At 34.9% G+C, this 14,946-nt stretch overlaps 4 protein-coding genes and 1 pseudogene across 5 annotated transcripts, besides 3 other annotated features; 4 read left to right on the forward strand and 1 right to left on the reverse strand.

The window, feature by feature from the left end:
* Positions 1–768: part of a mobile genetic element that runs on past the window's edge.
* Positions 769–2,137: 1,369 nt separating this feature from the next.
* Positions 2,138–2,231: a terminal%2Cinverted (terminal inverted repeat of Maverick-3 transposon ID:TVAGG3_0085740).
* Positions 2,138–14,946: part of a mobile genetic element that runs on past the window's edge.
* TVAGG3_0085750 (protein of unknown function, DUF4106 family) lies at positions 2,635–3,179 on the forward strand (the record flags this gene model as incomplete). The annotated part of the gene is made up of 1 exon (XM_051222248.1): positions 2,635–3,179. A coding segment is annotated over one exon (545 nt), but the record flags the coding sequence as incomplete, so codon positions are not given.
* Positions 3,892–4,053, forward strand: TVAGG3_0085760 (protein of unknown function, DUF4106 family; the record flags this gene model as incomplete). Its single annotated transcript, XM_051222249.1, has 1 exon — positions 3,892–4,053. One exon carries the CDS (start codon positions 3,892–3,894, stop codon positions 4,051–4,053), a length of 162 nt encoding a protein of 53 aa, XP_051107235.1.
* On the forward strand, positions 4,056–4,827 carry TVAGG3_0085770 (protein of unknown function, DUF4106 family; the record flags this gene model as incomplete). Its single annotated transcript, XM_051222250.1, has 1 exon — positions 4,056–4,827. A coding segment is annotated over one exon (772 nt), but the record flags the coding sequence as incomplete, so codon positions are not given.
* TVAGG3_0085780 lies at positions 5,992–6,837 on the forward strand (annotated as a pseudogene). Its single transcript has one exon. A coding segment is annotated over exon 1 (846 nt).
* Positions 12,999–13,610, reverse strand: TVAGG3_0085790 (organellar and viral DNA polymerase type B; the record flags this gene model as incomplete). The annotated part of the gene is made up of 1 exon (XM_051222251.1): positions 12,999–13,610. The coding sequence occupies one exon, from the start codon at positions 13,608–13,610 to the stop codon at positions 12,999–13,001; it is 612 nt and encodes a 203-aa protein (XP_051107237.1).

A 14,946-nucleotide genomic window follows, 5' to 3' on the forward strand; every position in this document is an offset into this window, starting at 1 on the left:
TCCTGGTGTAATACATTTATCCTCTAAAACTTCCATCTTTGTGCATGAAATAATAACGTCTTCAACTGTTGCGTCAGCAGATGTAGCGGCTAAGCTTGTAATTAATTTTGCAGGAAGTCCGATTTGTTGGAATTTGCGATCGTATTTATAAACATGATTCATAATCTTTTCATAATTTTCATCAGTTATCTTTTCATAAACGTAATTTTGTAAATCAGCAACTCTTAACGGGTCAACTTGGCAAAATACCAAAGTATCCCTGAAAACATAATATTTAAGAATGATATCACCAAATGATTTAGGATAATCGTCGAACGCCTGAAATGCTAACAAATCGTTTACTGGAATAATCATATCAAAAGTGATATCAACTTCTTCATTTGCTCTCTTGAAAACTTCCGAGGGGTCAATATATTTACCACATACTGAGTTATCATATTTTTGGACATTGTTATATAATGAATGAACAAACTTTTTAACTTTCCTTTCCGATTTTGGTTTATATGTTGCAAATGCGAAAGATTCACGGGCACAATCCATCTGAAGATAGCCGGCATCACCTCTTTCGGTTTCTACTTCTAATTGCTTAAAGTTTTGATTTGATGATTTATAACCAACGAATAAACGCATGCATTTAAAAGCGGCATCACATGTGAAAGCTTTATTTGAAACTAAAGTTGCTTTAACTTTACGTTTAATATATGTGTCACCTAATTGGTTCACATCATGAGCCGGATTTGTAATTCTTAAATGAGTTTGTTTATCATCAAAATATGGAGCATCAGAGTCATAGCATGAACTTTCAAGTTCTCTATAATATCTTCTACCGTCATTCTTTGCGAATATTTCATTTATCTTTTCGAATGAATGAAATACATTTCCATTAATCGGTTTAGTGTTTGGCACCAAATAGTTAGTCGTCATTTATGATGAAATAAAAAAATCAAAATTAAAAGATGAAAATGAATTTTTAATTTTAATGAAATAATCAAGTATGGCTGCAGGATTCTTTAAAAAATTATGGGATAAAGTAAAAAGAGGAGCGCATAAAGTTTGGGAAACAATGAAGAAGGGAGCAAATTGGATATTTAAGAATAAAGAAGCAATTAGTGACGTTGTGGAACAAATAGCACCTAATGTTCCGGTAAGAGAAGTTTTAAATAAGGGAGCAAAAGTTTATCAAAGACTACAACCGATATTGAGATAAAAATAATATTTATTTTTCCACTACTTTCCTCCTATTTTATTAAGTATTCCTTCAGCAATTCCACCAACTGCGTTACCTGCTTGTGCTCCCATCGCTGGATTACCTGCTTTAGCACCTAATACTCCACCAATTATAGTTCCTGCCGTTTTCGCTACTGGTGCCAAAAAGTTTGCAATGGGTTTTATTATTTTCTGATGAACCCAACTTGCTGCTTTCTTAATTCCTTCCCATAACTTTTTAAAGAATCCTGCCGCCATTTCTGATTTAATATTAATTAAAAAATATATTTCATCACTTATATTCTAATTTTTATTTAATGATAAATGAAACCAATATTAAAAATAAATGAAACAGAGAAGGAAGAAATAAATGAAAGTGAAGATGTTCAAAATAAAATAAACATTGTTAAACCCATTACTGAAACAAAAATTTTTTCATCTGTTGAAGAATTTAATGACTATTATGCTAATAATAAAAAATTATTTGAAGAATTGACAACATGTAAATTGAATAAAATGTTTAAAGTTGATGGATTCAAAATTTCAAAAATAAAAGGTGTTGTTAGTTTAAAATCTATTCCTCAATCAAGAATCACCTCATTAATGAAAATTGATGATTTAACAAAAAGAATAGAAGAGATTGAAGAAAGAATGAATCAAATAATTGATTTCATAAATCATAACTCGTTGAGCCCGGGTCCTTAAAGCCCAAGGCACAAAGTGCCCAGGACTTAAAGTCCATCACTGAGTTCAAGGTTATATTCATCAAATATTTCATTATTAAATGCAACTTCTGCTAGTTTATTTATTTTTTCAATACGATCATTTGAAAGTCTATCGTTTAATTTTTTCTGAAGTTTTTCATTTTCTAGTTCTGAAACTTTATTTGGATGATATGTAAATTCATGAAATTCTTTGGCCTCAAAAAAAAAAAAAAAAAAAAAAAAAAAAAAAAAAAAAAGGGAGTGGGGCCTCCAGGCACTTCGTGCCCTCTAGCCCCAAAGATGTTTAGTATGCAATGAGGTATAAAATGAGGTTTTTTGGGTGTTGTCGGGCTTCCAGGGGCTGCGCCCCTTCTAGCCCTTAAAAATTTTTGAAAGTCGTTGCTGTTGACTTTTCGGTAGAGGACTCAAAATAGTATAACTATGTCCGGACAAGTAAGGGTCTATCGTCGCTACAGAAAAGTTACGGGCGTTCCAAAGAAGTATACTGTGAGAGACTCTTTAGAAACTTTAGACGTTTTACATAACCATCCATGTTTTTACTTTACATCCGATAAAAGTGGTTTGGAAACCGTTATGAGATGGTTAGAGGACATACATGACTATGATTTTATTTACGATAAGATAGAATATGAGAGAGGTCCTATAAACCGGAGAAAGTGTCATATAAACATCTGTCAAAAGCCTCTTTTTTACTTCACTTAAAATGCCACGTAAGCTACGTAAGAATATACGTAAGAGGAAGAGAGCATTGAAACATCCAATAGTAAGACTAACACCACAACAACAGTTGCAACAACAAATGCTGAATGACCCCACTATGTTGCAACAAATGTCAAGCAATCCTATGCTTTTAAACCGAGTTTTTGGTGCACAGAGTGGAGGTTTAAGAGCGGCACTTTTAGCGAAAATGGCAGGCTATGGTGGAGCCGCAGACGGAACAGCCTATAACCCTCAAAGTCAAATGAATTTGAGTTCACTCAAAAATCAAATATCAGATGTCAAAAAGTCAAACATAGACATACAGAAGCAAATAAGTGAAAACGAAAAGAAACTAGAATATGACAGACACACAAAGAAACTCAATGAGTTAAACGTAGAGAAAAAGAAGAAAGAAGAACAACTGAAAGAACTAAGTACAGAGGAATATGCGAAAAAAGTGTCAGAAAAAGCAGCAGAAGTAGCAAAAATGGAACAAGATGTCATAAATTTGAAAAACCATACTACTCAATATAAAGTACTGAAAGATGAAGAGATAAAACAAAAAGCCCTGAAGACATATATGGATAGCGATGAGTATAAAAAGAAGTTGAAGCAAATGTAAAGGCAGAAAAACTTTTACAGTTGCAAAACCAAACCGTACAGTATGAAAACTTAGCACAAGAAAGTAAAAATGACGACGCGGCTATGCAAAAGGCAATGAAAAGCGCAGAATATATAAAAGCTAACAATGACTGGTTAGATGCCCAAGCCAACGCCAAAGCAGCCCAACTTATAGGGTCAATAAGGACAAAAATACAAGCGGATGAAGACAGTTCAAATGAAGCTTTAACAAATGCTGACTTTAAGAACGCCTTCGAAGCTCTTCATAGTAAGGTGAAACTAGTGAACGACTTCTCATCTGGAAAGAAACAGAAGGCTGAAGGTTTCGACAACGAGTTAAGAGAAGTAGCACAAAATATGACGAAAATAACAGATGCAGCAACGAGACAGGCAGTTCAAAGTGCCTATGACGCCGTTAGAGCAACTGTTGTGGAAAGTCAAGAAAAAGAGTTACAACAGACCAAAACAGACCTAGTAAATGCTTTCTTAAAAACGAAAAGTCGGGTAGGACATTACGCTGCAGATGGAACATATGTGCCAGCTGGTGGAACTTATATACTAGCTAGTGGAACCTATATACCACCAAACCCTCCAAGAGAAGCACCTGCACCAGGACTACCTAAAACATTTACATCGTCACATGGACACAGACACAGGCATGCACCAAATCCAGCACAACAACAACCACAAACAGTTCAAAACCCTGCACAACAACCAACAGTTCAAAACCCTGCACAACAACAACCACAAACAGAGCAAGGACATAAAAGAAGTAGAGAACAAGGAAACCAAGATTTCTTAAAAATGCTTAAAGAAGACTATGGTTACCCAGATACTCTTGACTTTAGTGACAGATATAAAGAAGCTATTAGAAAGTTCAAGGAAGGAAATACTGACCCGAACCTATTTAGCTTTATGGCTCAGCACCAAATGGGATATAATTTCAAACCTGGAAAATACAAGCTCGCTAAGGGATATGATTTAATAGCATATCATCCAAATGACATGACTGAATTTACTCCGAGATATTTGGTGTCAGAGCTAAATGACAATTCAACTCTCTTCATGAAACGCGTAAAAAATAGAGACGGAACGAAAGAAGAAAGGTTTATGAGTCCGGATGACTTAGATAGGGAACTTGTTAAAAACGGTCTCGGAATATATGAAATGCCAGCAGATGAGGTACAAGAAACTCCACAGGAAGAAGTTCAGATACAACCAGACATGGAAGAAATAGTTCAGCAACAACAGCTAGAAGAGCCTGAAGGAAACAAACAAGTCCCTCCTTTGGAAACTAACTTCACAGAACTAGATGAAGATTTGGAACAGCCGAAAAATCTTGACCCTCAACAAGAGTATGAGGTGAATATGGAATCTTTCCAAGAGTCTAAAAAAAATTCGGCTGACATAGTAGAAGAATATCGAAAAATGTTTGCCGACATACAAAAGACTCCAACATCAGATGAAAATATCCAGCATAGAATGGAAGTACTGAAAGAAAATGTACGCAAATACAACAACCCTTTTTACTTACGACCATACAACGTTCAATCTTTGGATGAACTCGGTGAAAATAAAAGGTTAAATTTCAACAAAACATATAGAAATGAAACATTGTTTAAAGTTCATTCAGAACCTAACCAAGATGGAAACAAACCTACTTTTGTTTCTGCAGACTATGGAACTACAATGAGATGGGGTCATAAAGCTAACCCGGATAGGTGGTTCATAAACTTACAACCACAATTCCAAGAAGTTGTAGACGCAATGGAAGTGAATGGTGAACCAGATATAGCTGGTATTTTCAGCGCGGCTTTAATGCCATTGAAAGATATGAAAGATGCAGATATTTTGGACCAGTATGAAATGAACATGGCTGATGGAAATATAACACCTGACGTTCTAAAACATTTATCTCAAAGAACTACACAGAACCATAGAGATGGTATATTTGGTGAAGAGTTTAGAAAGAAAGTTAGGGAGAAAGAAGGAAGAGAACCTATTGTACATGACCTTGCAAACGAAAGTTTACAAAATGTCATAAAAACTTACTTTGCAGACAATGAACCGAGAAGGGATGAATATTTAAGAAAACTCAAATGGACAGTACCAAATGAAATGTTAGTATTGAAAAACATGTTCCTTGACAAAATAAAACCAACTACAGAAATAAATGACGCAAGACTGAAACGTTGGGTAAAAGCTTTCCCATTCACAAAAGATATTGTTGGTAACATGGAAAGAAAACCAGAATGGCTACAAAAACATATATTTGGAAACGAGCTTATTCCATATGGACAGGCTCTGTTTGAAGAGCTTGAACCGGAAACTCAGGAAAGAGTCATGCAAACAATACGCGAAGACTCAAATACAAACTATGACAAAATCTTTCTAGGATATAGGTTACCTGAGATGGGCGACCAGAGCCCAAAGGCAAAAAGGACATGGGAAATTTACAACATACTAGGTGAACATGAGGCAAAGATGCAACAACTTGAAGCAGAGGGCAAGTTACCAAAGAAGAAGAGAAGAGTAGAACAAAGTGAAAGTAGTGAAGAAGTAACTTCATCTAGTGAAAGTAGTGGCAATGAAGGAAAAAGAAGAGTTAAAAACTCAGCCAGAAGAAAGTAAAGCTTGGTCCACGTGGGTTCTATTATGACATATAAATTCAACTATTCTATATTTTTACCCATATGAAATGTACGCCGCTCAGAATATAACGCCAACAGTTTTGGATGCCATGAATGGAAATGTTTCCGAATGGTATAACGAATGCGACAATGCCATTAGAAGGTCAGAAAATAGTTCCTGGAACTTACGAATATACAACTGCTGTTTCTTACGGAAACGTAGGTGAGTTTGGAGAAGGTTCTTCAACAACAGTAGATATTGCTTGCGACAGGTTTCACATTTTTTTATTGACAACTCATTCTTATACGTGGAACAAGACATTGAAATAAAACCTTCTGCCAAGTTGTCTGACAAGAAAGGTTGCAATGGAATTTTCTATGTCGGATACCAATATGCTCCAGAAGTTTTTATGGGATATAAGATATATTCTAACTCTGACTTAGTTCAAACAGTAACATGGGCAAACTATGAATGGTTCGCTTTGAGAAACTCAGTACAACCACAAGCTAGAGAACAAACAGACCAGTATGCAACCATTGAGAAAATAAGAAGACTTGACCCTAACGTTCCAGGAGTTTATGTTAACCTTTCTGGTTCAGATGGAAATGCTGTCACTAAAGTAAAACTGAAACTTAGAGTTCCTTTGTCATCTTTCCTCATCTTCAGGTTTTTAAGATACTTGCCAAACTGGGCAGGAAAAATTTCTATCGAACTTACTCCAAGCAAAAATAACTTAGTCATTGCACCAACACAAGACCCATTCACTCTTACTGTAGCTGGAACTGGTGGAGCCAAGTTCTGTGACTTTTGCAAAGACAAAGTTGACTTAAACTTTGGTTTCTCAAACCTCAACACTGAAGTAAACTATTATTTCAATGCTGCTGGAGATGCTTGGGACCCAGTTAAGTTCACATGCGAAAAGTTTGAATGCAAGAGAATAGAAAGCAGACTTGCAGTCTATATGTTGGACCCAGATATTTCAAATGCTTTAGCTGCCAAATATATTGCAGTTCCACTTATGTTCCCTATACACCAAATATCTGTCAAAGACTTTGCAGGTGAAGTTGGAAACCAAAGTGCTGACCCAGGTGCAAGAACAGATATTGCTTTAACAACTGCAATGAAACATGCAGATACTATGTTTGTACTGTTCAGACGAACTATAAATGACTATTCTTGTTTCTACAACCCCGGTATTAAATATCATATAAACATAGATGGAAATATTATCCAAGAGAAGAATATTCTACAGTTGAAGATATGAGGTCATACAACTTGACATTAGATGCTATGAACTTTAACAACAACTTCACAACAACCATTAACCCTGAAATGCAAAGTTCTATTATGCCATATGTGAAAGTATGGACTCATACAGGAGGTCAAAAAATCAACTACAAATGGAGACGTTCAGAACTTCAAACTTTTGGCTTGGCATTCCATTTGCTGACTCAGAAACTTTATGGGTGGTATTTCAACTGTTGGTACAGTTCAAATACAATATACTGGTGACAGAGACGGTCCAGATGAATTGAAAGCAAAGAAGTTTACAAAACCAATAGCACTTTTCACGGAAGATGCTCTTTTGAAAATTCGTTCGATGAAACCTGCTGGGGCTCCTCAGATTGGCATAACGACAGCTTCCATCGAGCAGATTTTGGCCAGGTCAGTAAGTTGTTCTTGAACTGACTTCTCTCCGTCAAATATTGACAGTACGCCAGTTTTGACATAATATTGTATTATAAACTTTCCTTTAGTAATATCTGTAAGTTTTGAAGTTATATTTTTGTCTGCTTCAAGAACTTTCACCATTTCAGTTATACCAACTTTCTTTGCTTTATGAAAATATTTAGGTTCAGCAAAGACTGCTATTCTATAACATTTTCCATTGTTTGTGTAAAGAACTATTCTGTCAATGTATTTGTATTGTTTGTGTGTGTAAACTTTGTTTTGCTTCAATTCGAAGAGATACTCGAATACGTCCATATTTTTATTCGAAGTAAAATGTCATTTCCGAAAAATAGAAGCGTAAGTGTTTCAAAAGGTTTAATGGCGGTGGCAGATGTGAAGTTAAATTCACCAACTCAAACAAACAGTCAAAGTGTTGTTGTCAATGTCAAAGACAGAGATGTTGAAGTGGGGAAACCATACGAAGACGAAGATGGTATAACAATAGTTCCTGTAAAAGAACAACCAACATACCCTGAAGTTAGCAGAGAGTTAAGTTCTGTTGCAGATATTCGAAATGACTACCAACAACTTAAAGACAAACTTAAAACTCAGGAGAAGATTTGTCAAAGCTTTAGGTATAATGTTAAACTTGGTCGAACACAACCCTGTAAAAGTGCTCATATGTCATTGCACTCATGAAGTTTTGAAAGAACTATTGAAACTTTTGACAGAGGCAGACGATATAAACATCAAAGAAATAGGAACCCGACATTGCTTGCTGTGGTGTTTCATATAATGTCATTGACAAGATATACGTTATGAAAGGAGGTGAGACGTTGAACTTAAAATATAGTTTCCCAGACGTTATAAAAATATTTGACGACCACACATTTCATTAAATTTAGTTGCTAAGTAAATGGCAGAAGACATAGTGGTTTATACTATTACGACTAAAACCCTGAGTCATATAATTCTATAACAACAAACTTACAAGTCCTCAAGGACGGTATTGTAAACTAACCTTAAACACAATGACGACTAAAGCCTGTTTGCTCTTTTGACACCAGAAGACTTTGTTGTTGTGAATGGTAAAAAATACTTCTTTGAAGATACTTACTCAGATATACCACCAACAGGTTTTGTTGACTTATTTAATACTTTAAGGACGGATGTAACATGTGCTGCAACTAGAGCAGGTTTCATTATGTTTGGATGTCCGACCGAGTTTACTATAAACGATATGAGCTATAATACAAAACTTATATCTGGTTTTTACTACCGAACAGTTTTCCTATAACAGGAAAAGGTGTCATACAAGGTCTATCTGTTCCATTGACTTTAAGTACACCTATTTTATATATTGTTTCAAACTTAGGTTCAAAGTGTTATTCGAATGTCGACAGAGAACTACTATGACCAAAAGATACTCATGCGTATAAACAACACTTTCTCTGCTGGTTTGCCTATTGTTCATTCGAATGCAGAGTTTTCAGCTTTAGTAAACTCAAACACTTTAGCAAACATAAACTTAACCTTAGTTGACGCAAACTTTGTTCCTGTAAAACTTTTATGTCCTATGTATTTGTCAATGACGGCAGAAAGTTTCGAATTGGAAGATGCAACTGGTGAAAGTATTGTACTACAAGAACAACTTCAACAACAAATAGCTCAAGAACAACAAATGCAACAACAAGTCAAGAATAAAAAAATATTTTTTTTTATTTTTATAAAAAAGTACAGAATAGATGTTTCAGATTTTTATGACTTCCAAGCCTTCAGAAAATATGTGTCCATTTAGAGACTATAACAAAGCAGTCGAGAATTTTGAAACGTTTAGTCATTTATGTCGACTCTGCCCCAGAATGTTATGTTATGAAAGAATGGGATGTAGTCTTTAACAAACCAAGAGCAACAATAGTGTCTGAACAAGAATGCAGACAGAAACTTAAGAAATAAAAGTCGTACAAGTTGGTATGAAGATGTTAGATGCTTGGGATATCTTATTGTCAAAGTTAGAAGATTTTTCAGTTCGTGGTATAAAGTTCTATACACCTTCTCCAAACTTCTATTCTATCTTCACTGGATATAAATACGAACAAGTAGAATGGAAAGAAAATGTTATAGAAGCTTGGTTAGACCATGTCAAAGAAATTATATGCAATGGAAACGAAAGAGTCTATGAGTATATCTTATGTTGGTTTGCAAACATCTTACAACATCCAAGTGCTAAAAATGAAACTGCTCTCATAATTGGAAAACAAGGAACTGGTAAGAACACTTTCTTTACAGATATCTTATGCAAACTGTTAGAGGGCTATTCGAACCCTAATATGACAAACTTAGAAACATCTGCGGTAAATTTAACTCTTCAATAGAGAATATGAACTTATAGTATGTAACGAACTTTCAAAGTATAGATACAACAAAAGTTTTTTGAACTCAGATGCTTGAAGAGTCTTATAACAGACAAAGTTGGAGTTGTTGAAAGAAATATAAAGACCAAAGAGTTTGTGAAAATGTTGCAAACTTCGTCATGGTTTCAAACAACGCTGTTCCGATGAAGTTAGAAAGTTCTGACAGAAGATATGTAGTTGTCAGAACGTCAGATTCTCATATGCAAGATACAGAATATTTTGACGACTTAGCAGAAACTTTGACATCTGACTTTTACAACCACTTGTTCTCATATTTCATGACATTAGATATTTCAAAGTTCAATCCAAGACAAATTCCACATACCGAAGAGAGACAAACATTGTTAGAAGCAACAAGAGTGTATATGAACTGTTCATAGATGAAACTGACTTTGAGTGTTTAGATGAAAGGTCATTGTACGATTCGTATAAACAGTATTGTCAAGAGTATGGTTATATGACAGCGTCTAAACGAACATTCTTGGCAAATGTCAAAAGTCTTTTAGACATACAGAATGGTGTATATACAAAGAAAAATTTTTCTGAGTAAATTTTAAAAAAAAATATTTTTTTTATCCGATAGAAAAGATGACGAAATTCATCTCAGTAAACAAGTACATGTCAGGACTTAAAGAAGAACTAGACCCATTCACATATTTGAATGTTTACTTCTACCATTTTGAAAAGTCTACATTTGAAAAGTTTGGAACATCGAACCGGTTAAGTTTGCTATTGTGACTAAAAATGGTGCGAAATTTGAAGACTTAGACATAGAAGGTTTGTTAACAGTCAAAGAAAGTTTTGACAGAAGGTTTTCAAACCTTAAAGAAGGCAAAGCATACAAACTTGTTATACCTTATGAACCAAAGAAAGCAGACGACTATGAATATTATGAGTCTAAGATAGTTGAAGTTCAAGGTAAATTGGGTAAAAGATTTAGAGTCTAAGCCGGTGTTTGCTCCTAAAGAGGAAGAGAACATTGACATTGACCCAGAAATGTTCTAAAAATAAAATTTTATTTTTACATGTCAAATTTCTTTTTCTCTGGCTCTGGTTCTTTCTTCTCTTCTTCTACTTTCTTTTCTTTCTTTTCTCTCTTCTTCCTTTCTGGTGGAGTTATGTCAAACTTCTCCGAACCATATTTATGTAAAAGTTCTTTGTCCTTTAATAGCTCTTCTATTCTGTTTTCTATTTCATCTTCAAGAACAGCGCATGTGTTTCTTTGCATTCTAAGAAGTTTTGTTGGACTTCATCTCTCCAAGAGGCGTCATCTCTGTCAACAAGTCTGTCATTGACAAATTTTAAGACTGCTCTGCTTAATGTTTTATGGTTCTTGTCATATTCCCAGAAACAGAACTTTAGAACAAATTCACCTTTCTTGTTTACACTATGTAAGATTTTATGGTCTACAGATGTTTTGCTGTCGAAAAGCTTGTCTCGAATATAGATGGCGAAAATCGCTAGACCATTTTCTAAAAGATAAAGTTTTAATTTTTCTAAAATATGTTAGAAAAAAAGTTTGCTGACATTGACAAGAAATTTGAGAATGTTTTAAATAAGAACAAGAGGAAGTTGGAAAATGCTCAGATAAAACCATACATGACAAGTTCTTATTTGCTCAGAATGGTATAACAGGTCTAATTGCACCACCTGGGTCGGGTAAGACTTTCATTATCTTAAAATGGCTGCACAACAACAAGAACTAGATGAGAAGAACCCATTCTATGAGTTTAGTAGTCATTTGTAGTACTTCAGGTCAATTTGACCAAACCGTCAATTCGTTCAAAGATATTATAAAGAAGTCAAAACTAGTATGTATAAAAGACTCTGAGTTGTTAGATTGGATAAAGAAGTACCAAAGAAGAGTTTTGAAGTACAATGCTAAAATGAGTATGTCAATTCTAAGTTTAAAGACCCAAATGAGGAAATGCAGAGATATTAGAGAAGAAACACTTCAGAAACAAACAGAAAAGAGATAGAATACATTTCGAAGAAATTGCAATCTTACGATTGGAAGACTTACCCTCACAGATGTCTTCTTATCTTAGATGACTTTGCTTCTCATCCTTTGTTAAAGAATAGAGAACAAGACATGTGTCGAATTCTTAAGAAAGCTCAGACACTTTAACATCTCTGTTGTCATTTGTGTACAGACAGCAAGTTTAAGTAAGGATGTAAAGAGAATACTTACTGATATTATACTTTTCCCCGGATTGTCGAAGACGATTTCATGGAACTTATGAAGGGTCCATGGCAGGTAAGTTTGACAGACATGAACTATGGGAGAGGTACAAAGTCATACAAGACCCTCATACTTCTTTCAGAATTCATATCTACGCGAACAAAGTTCAAAATTGTAAAAAGTCAAGCGTAAAAAATGTAAGTGTTGAGTTCTTAGTCTGTTGTGGTGCTGGGGCTTTCGGTTCTTCTGGCTTTGGAATGGACTCGGTTGGTGGTACGTCAGCCATCCGTTTGTGTCCTGTCGGAAGAAGAACTCGGAATGCCAGAAGGAAGAACTTTTCCTGTTGGAAAGAAAAACTTTTCCTGTTGGAAGGAAGGACTTTTCCTGTTGGAAAGAAAAACTTTTCCTGTTGGAAAGAAAAACTTTTTGTCGGAAAAGAAAAATTTTTCTGTTGGAAAGAAAAACTTTTCCTGAAGGTCGGCCAAAAAGTTCTCAATTTTCGAAAATTTGAATGGTTTACGGACGGACAACAGAAAAAATTTTTCCTGTCGGAAAGAAAAACTTTTCCTGTTGGAAAGAAAAATTTTTCCTGTTGGAAGGAAGGACTTTTCCCTGTTGGAAAGAAAAACTTTTCCTGTTGGAAGGAAGGACTTTTCCTGTTGGAAAGAAAAACTTTTCCTGTTGGAAAGAAAAACTTTTCCTGTTGGAAGGAAGGACTTTTCCTGTTGGAAAGAAAAACTTTTCCTGTCGGAAGGAAGGACTCGGAATGCCAGAAGGACTCGGACAAGACAATTTACCTTATAGAGCTACCTGAGCCATCTTTGGTGTCAAGCTTGAAAAATAAACGCTTTACATGTATTTTTCAGCAACTTCGTCAAATAATTTTATAGCACTATCTATCTCATCTACTTCAAACGTTTCTTTACCTTTCGTGGGAGCACCATACCTTTTCTCAAAAACTTCAAGCAGTTCTGTTTCTGCAGCTCTCATATCATTTACAAACACAACCTTAACTCTATTGACTGTACTGTCATATCTTTTAGTTATATTAAATGTTCTTCCTATCTTATATCTCTTTGTATTGAAGTCCTTCGGTTTCTGAACGATATAAAGTAAGCCCTCACTGCAACGTTCAGTATCGAATGAACCATATGTTATGAAATTATATCCAACAACTGGGTCAATCCAGAACAAAACTAGTGGTATAAGACTTTTGTCTATAAGATATGCTGTAGTTCCATGAAATCTTACCGATATCAAAAGCTCAGGATTTCTTGTCAAAATTTTCTGACTAGAAGCATTTCTAACCCAGTCCTTTGCTCTCTTTCCAGATGGAGATAAAATGTCTGACAAAGAATATTTTTTGTATTTCTTTGAGTATCTTACGTTTAAATCACCAATTCTAACCACTTTGGTCTCATTGTCTATCTTTTTAACTGTTTCAAACTCAGTGTTTGTCATTTTCCTGTTCTTACATACAAAATAAAAAAAAATATTTTAAAAAAACTAGCGTTATTTTTTTATTTTTTCTATCTTGAGGAAATTCATGATTTCAGGGATTTTTTTGACGATTTTCGTACGGAATCTCGACCCCTGTAAAAGTCGGGGTCGCAATTTTTCACGATTTTCATGAGTTTTATGCAAGGCCGATAAAAATCGGCCTAGAGAAATTTCACGATTTTCATAAGCGTAGTATATGGTAAACGCTATTTTTTTGACGAAGTGTTAAAGTTCACTTCGTAAAAATTTCACGATTTTCATAAGCGTAGTATATGGTAAACGTCATTTTTAGGCGTTCCTCGGAAAACCGAGGGTCGCAATTTTTTACGATTTTCATGAGTTTTTTTTACGATTTTCATGAGTTTTAGGCGACTACGGTTTTTAACGTACTCGCAATTTTTTACGATTTTCATAAGCGTAGTATATGGTAAACGTCATTTTTTTTACGAAGTGCAAAAGTTCTCTTCGTCAAAATTTCACGATTTTCATAAGCGTAGTATATGGTAAACGCTATTTTTTTGACGAAGTGAACTTTAACACTTCGTCAAAATTTCACGATTTTCATAAGCGTAGTATATGGTAAACGTCATTTTTAGGCGACCAGGGTTTTTCACCTACTCGCAATTTTTCACGATTTTCATGTGTTTTTTTCACGATTTTCGTACGGAATCTCGACCCGCGGTTTTCCTCGGGTCGCAATTTTTCACGATTTTCATAAGCGTAGTATATGGTAAACGTCATTTTTTTTACGAAGTGCAAAAGTTCTCTTCGTCAAAAAAACAGTTATTTCATAAGCGTTTTACATGGTAAACGTCATTTTTTTTTACGAAGTGCAAAAGTTCTCTTCGTCAAAAAAACAGTTATTTCATAAGTTTTAGGCGACCCCTGTAAAAGTCGGGGTCGCAATTTTTCACTGTTTTCGTACGGAATCTCTATCCTCGGTTTTTCGAGGGTAGCAAACATATGAGGAAATTCATGAAATTTGGTCATTTTTTCAGCAAAAATGAGTTTTGGTGTGCCTATGTGCCTATGTGCCTCGGTCAAATGAACTTCTCTTAAAATTACTGACAACATGACATTTTGACAACAACACAGGAAATAGATTTCATCGTATATGTTTTGTCAAACATGAGCGTAAATCAGACAAAAATGAGTTTTGGTTGAAAAAACAGGTGGAGCCAAAAATGGCTCGACCTCAAAACAAGCATTTTGTGAAGAATATACCAACCCGCGGAATTCCGGCGGTTGCTTTTTTTATACAAAATTCAAGAGTTTTGCGTGTTTTCTACGATGTTGT

This window comes from Trichomonas vaginalis, chromosome IV (genome assembly GCF_026262505.1).
Source record: "Trichomonas vaginalis G3 chromosome IV, whole genome shotgun sequence".
Classification (NCBI taxonomy): domain Eukaryota; phylum Parabasalia; order Trichomonadida; family Trichomonadidae; genus Trichomonas; species Trichomonas vaginalis.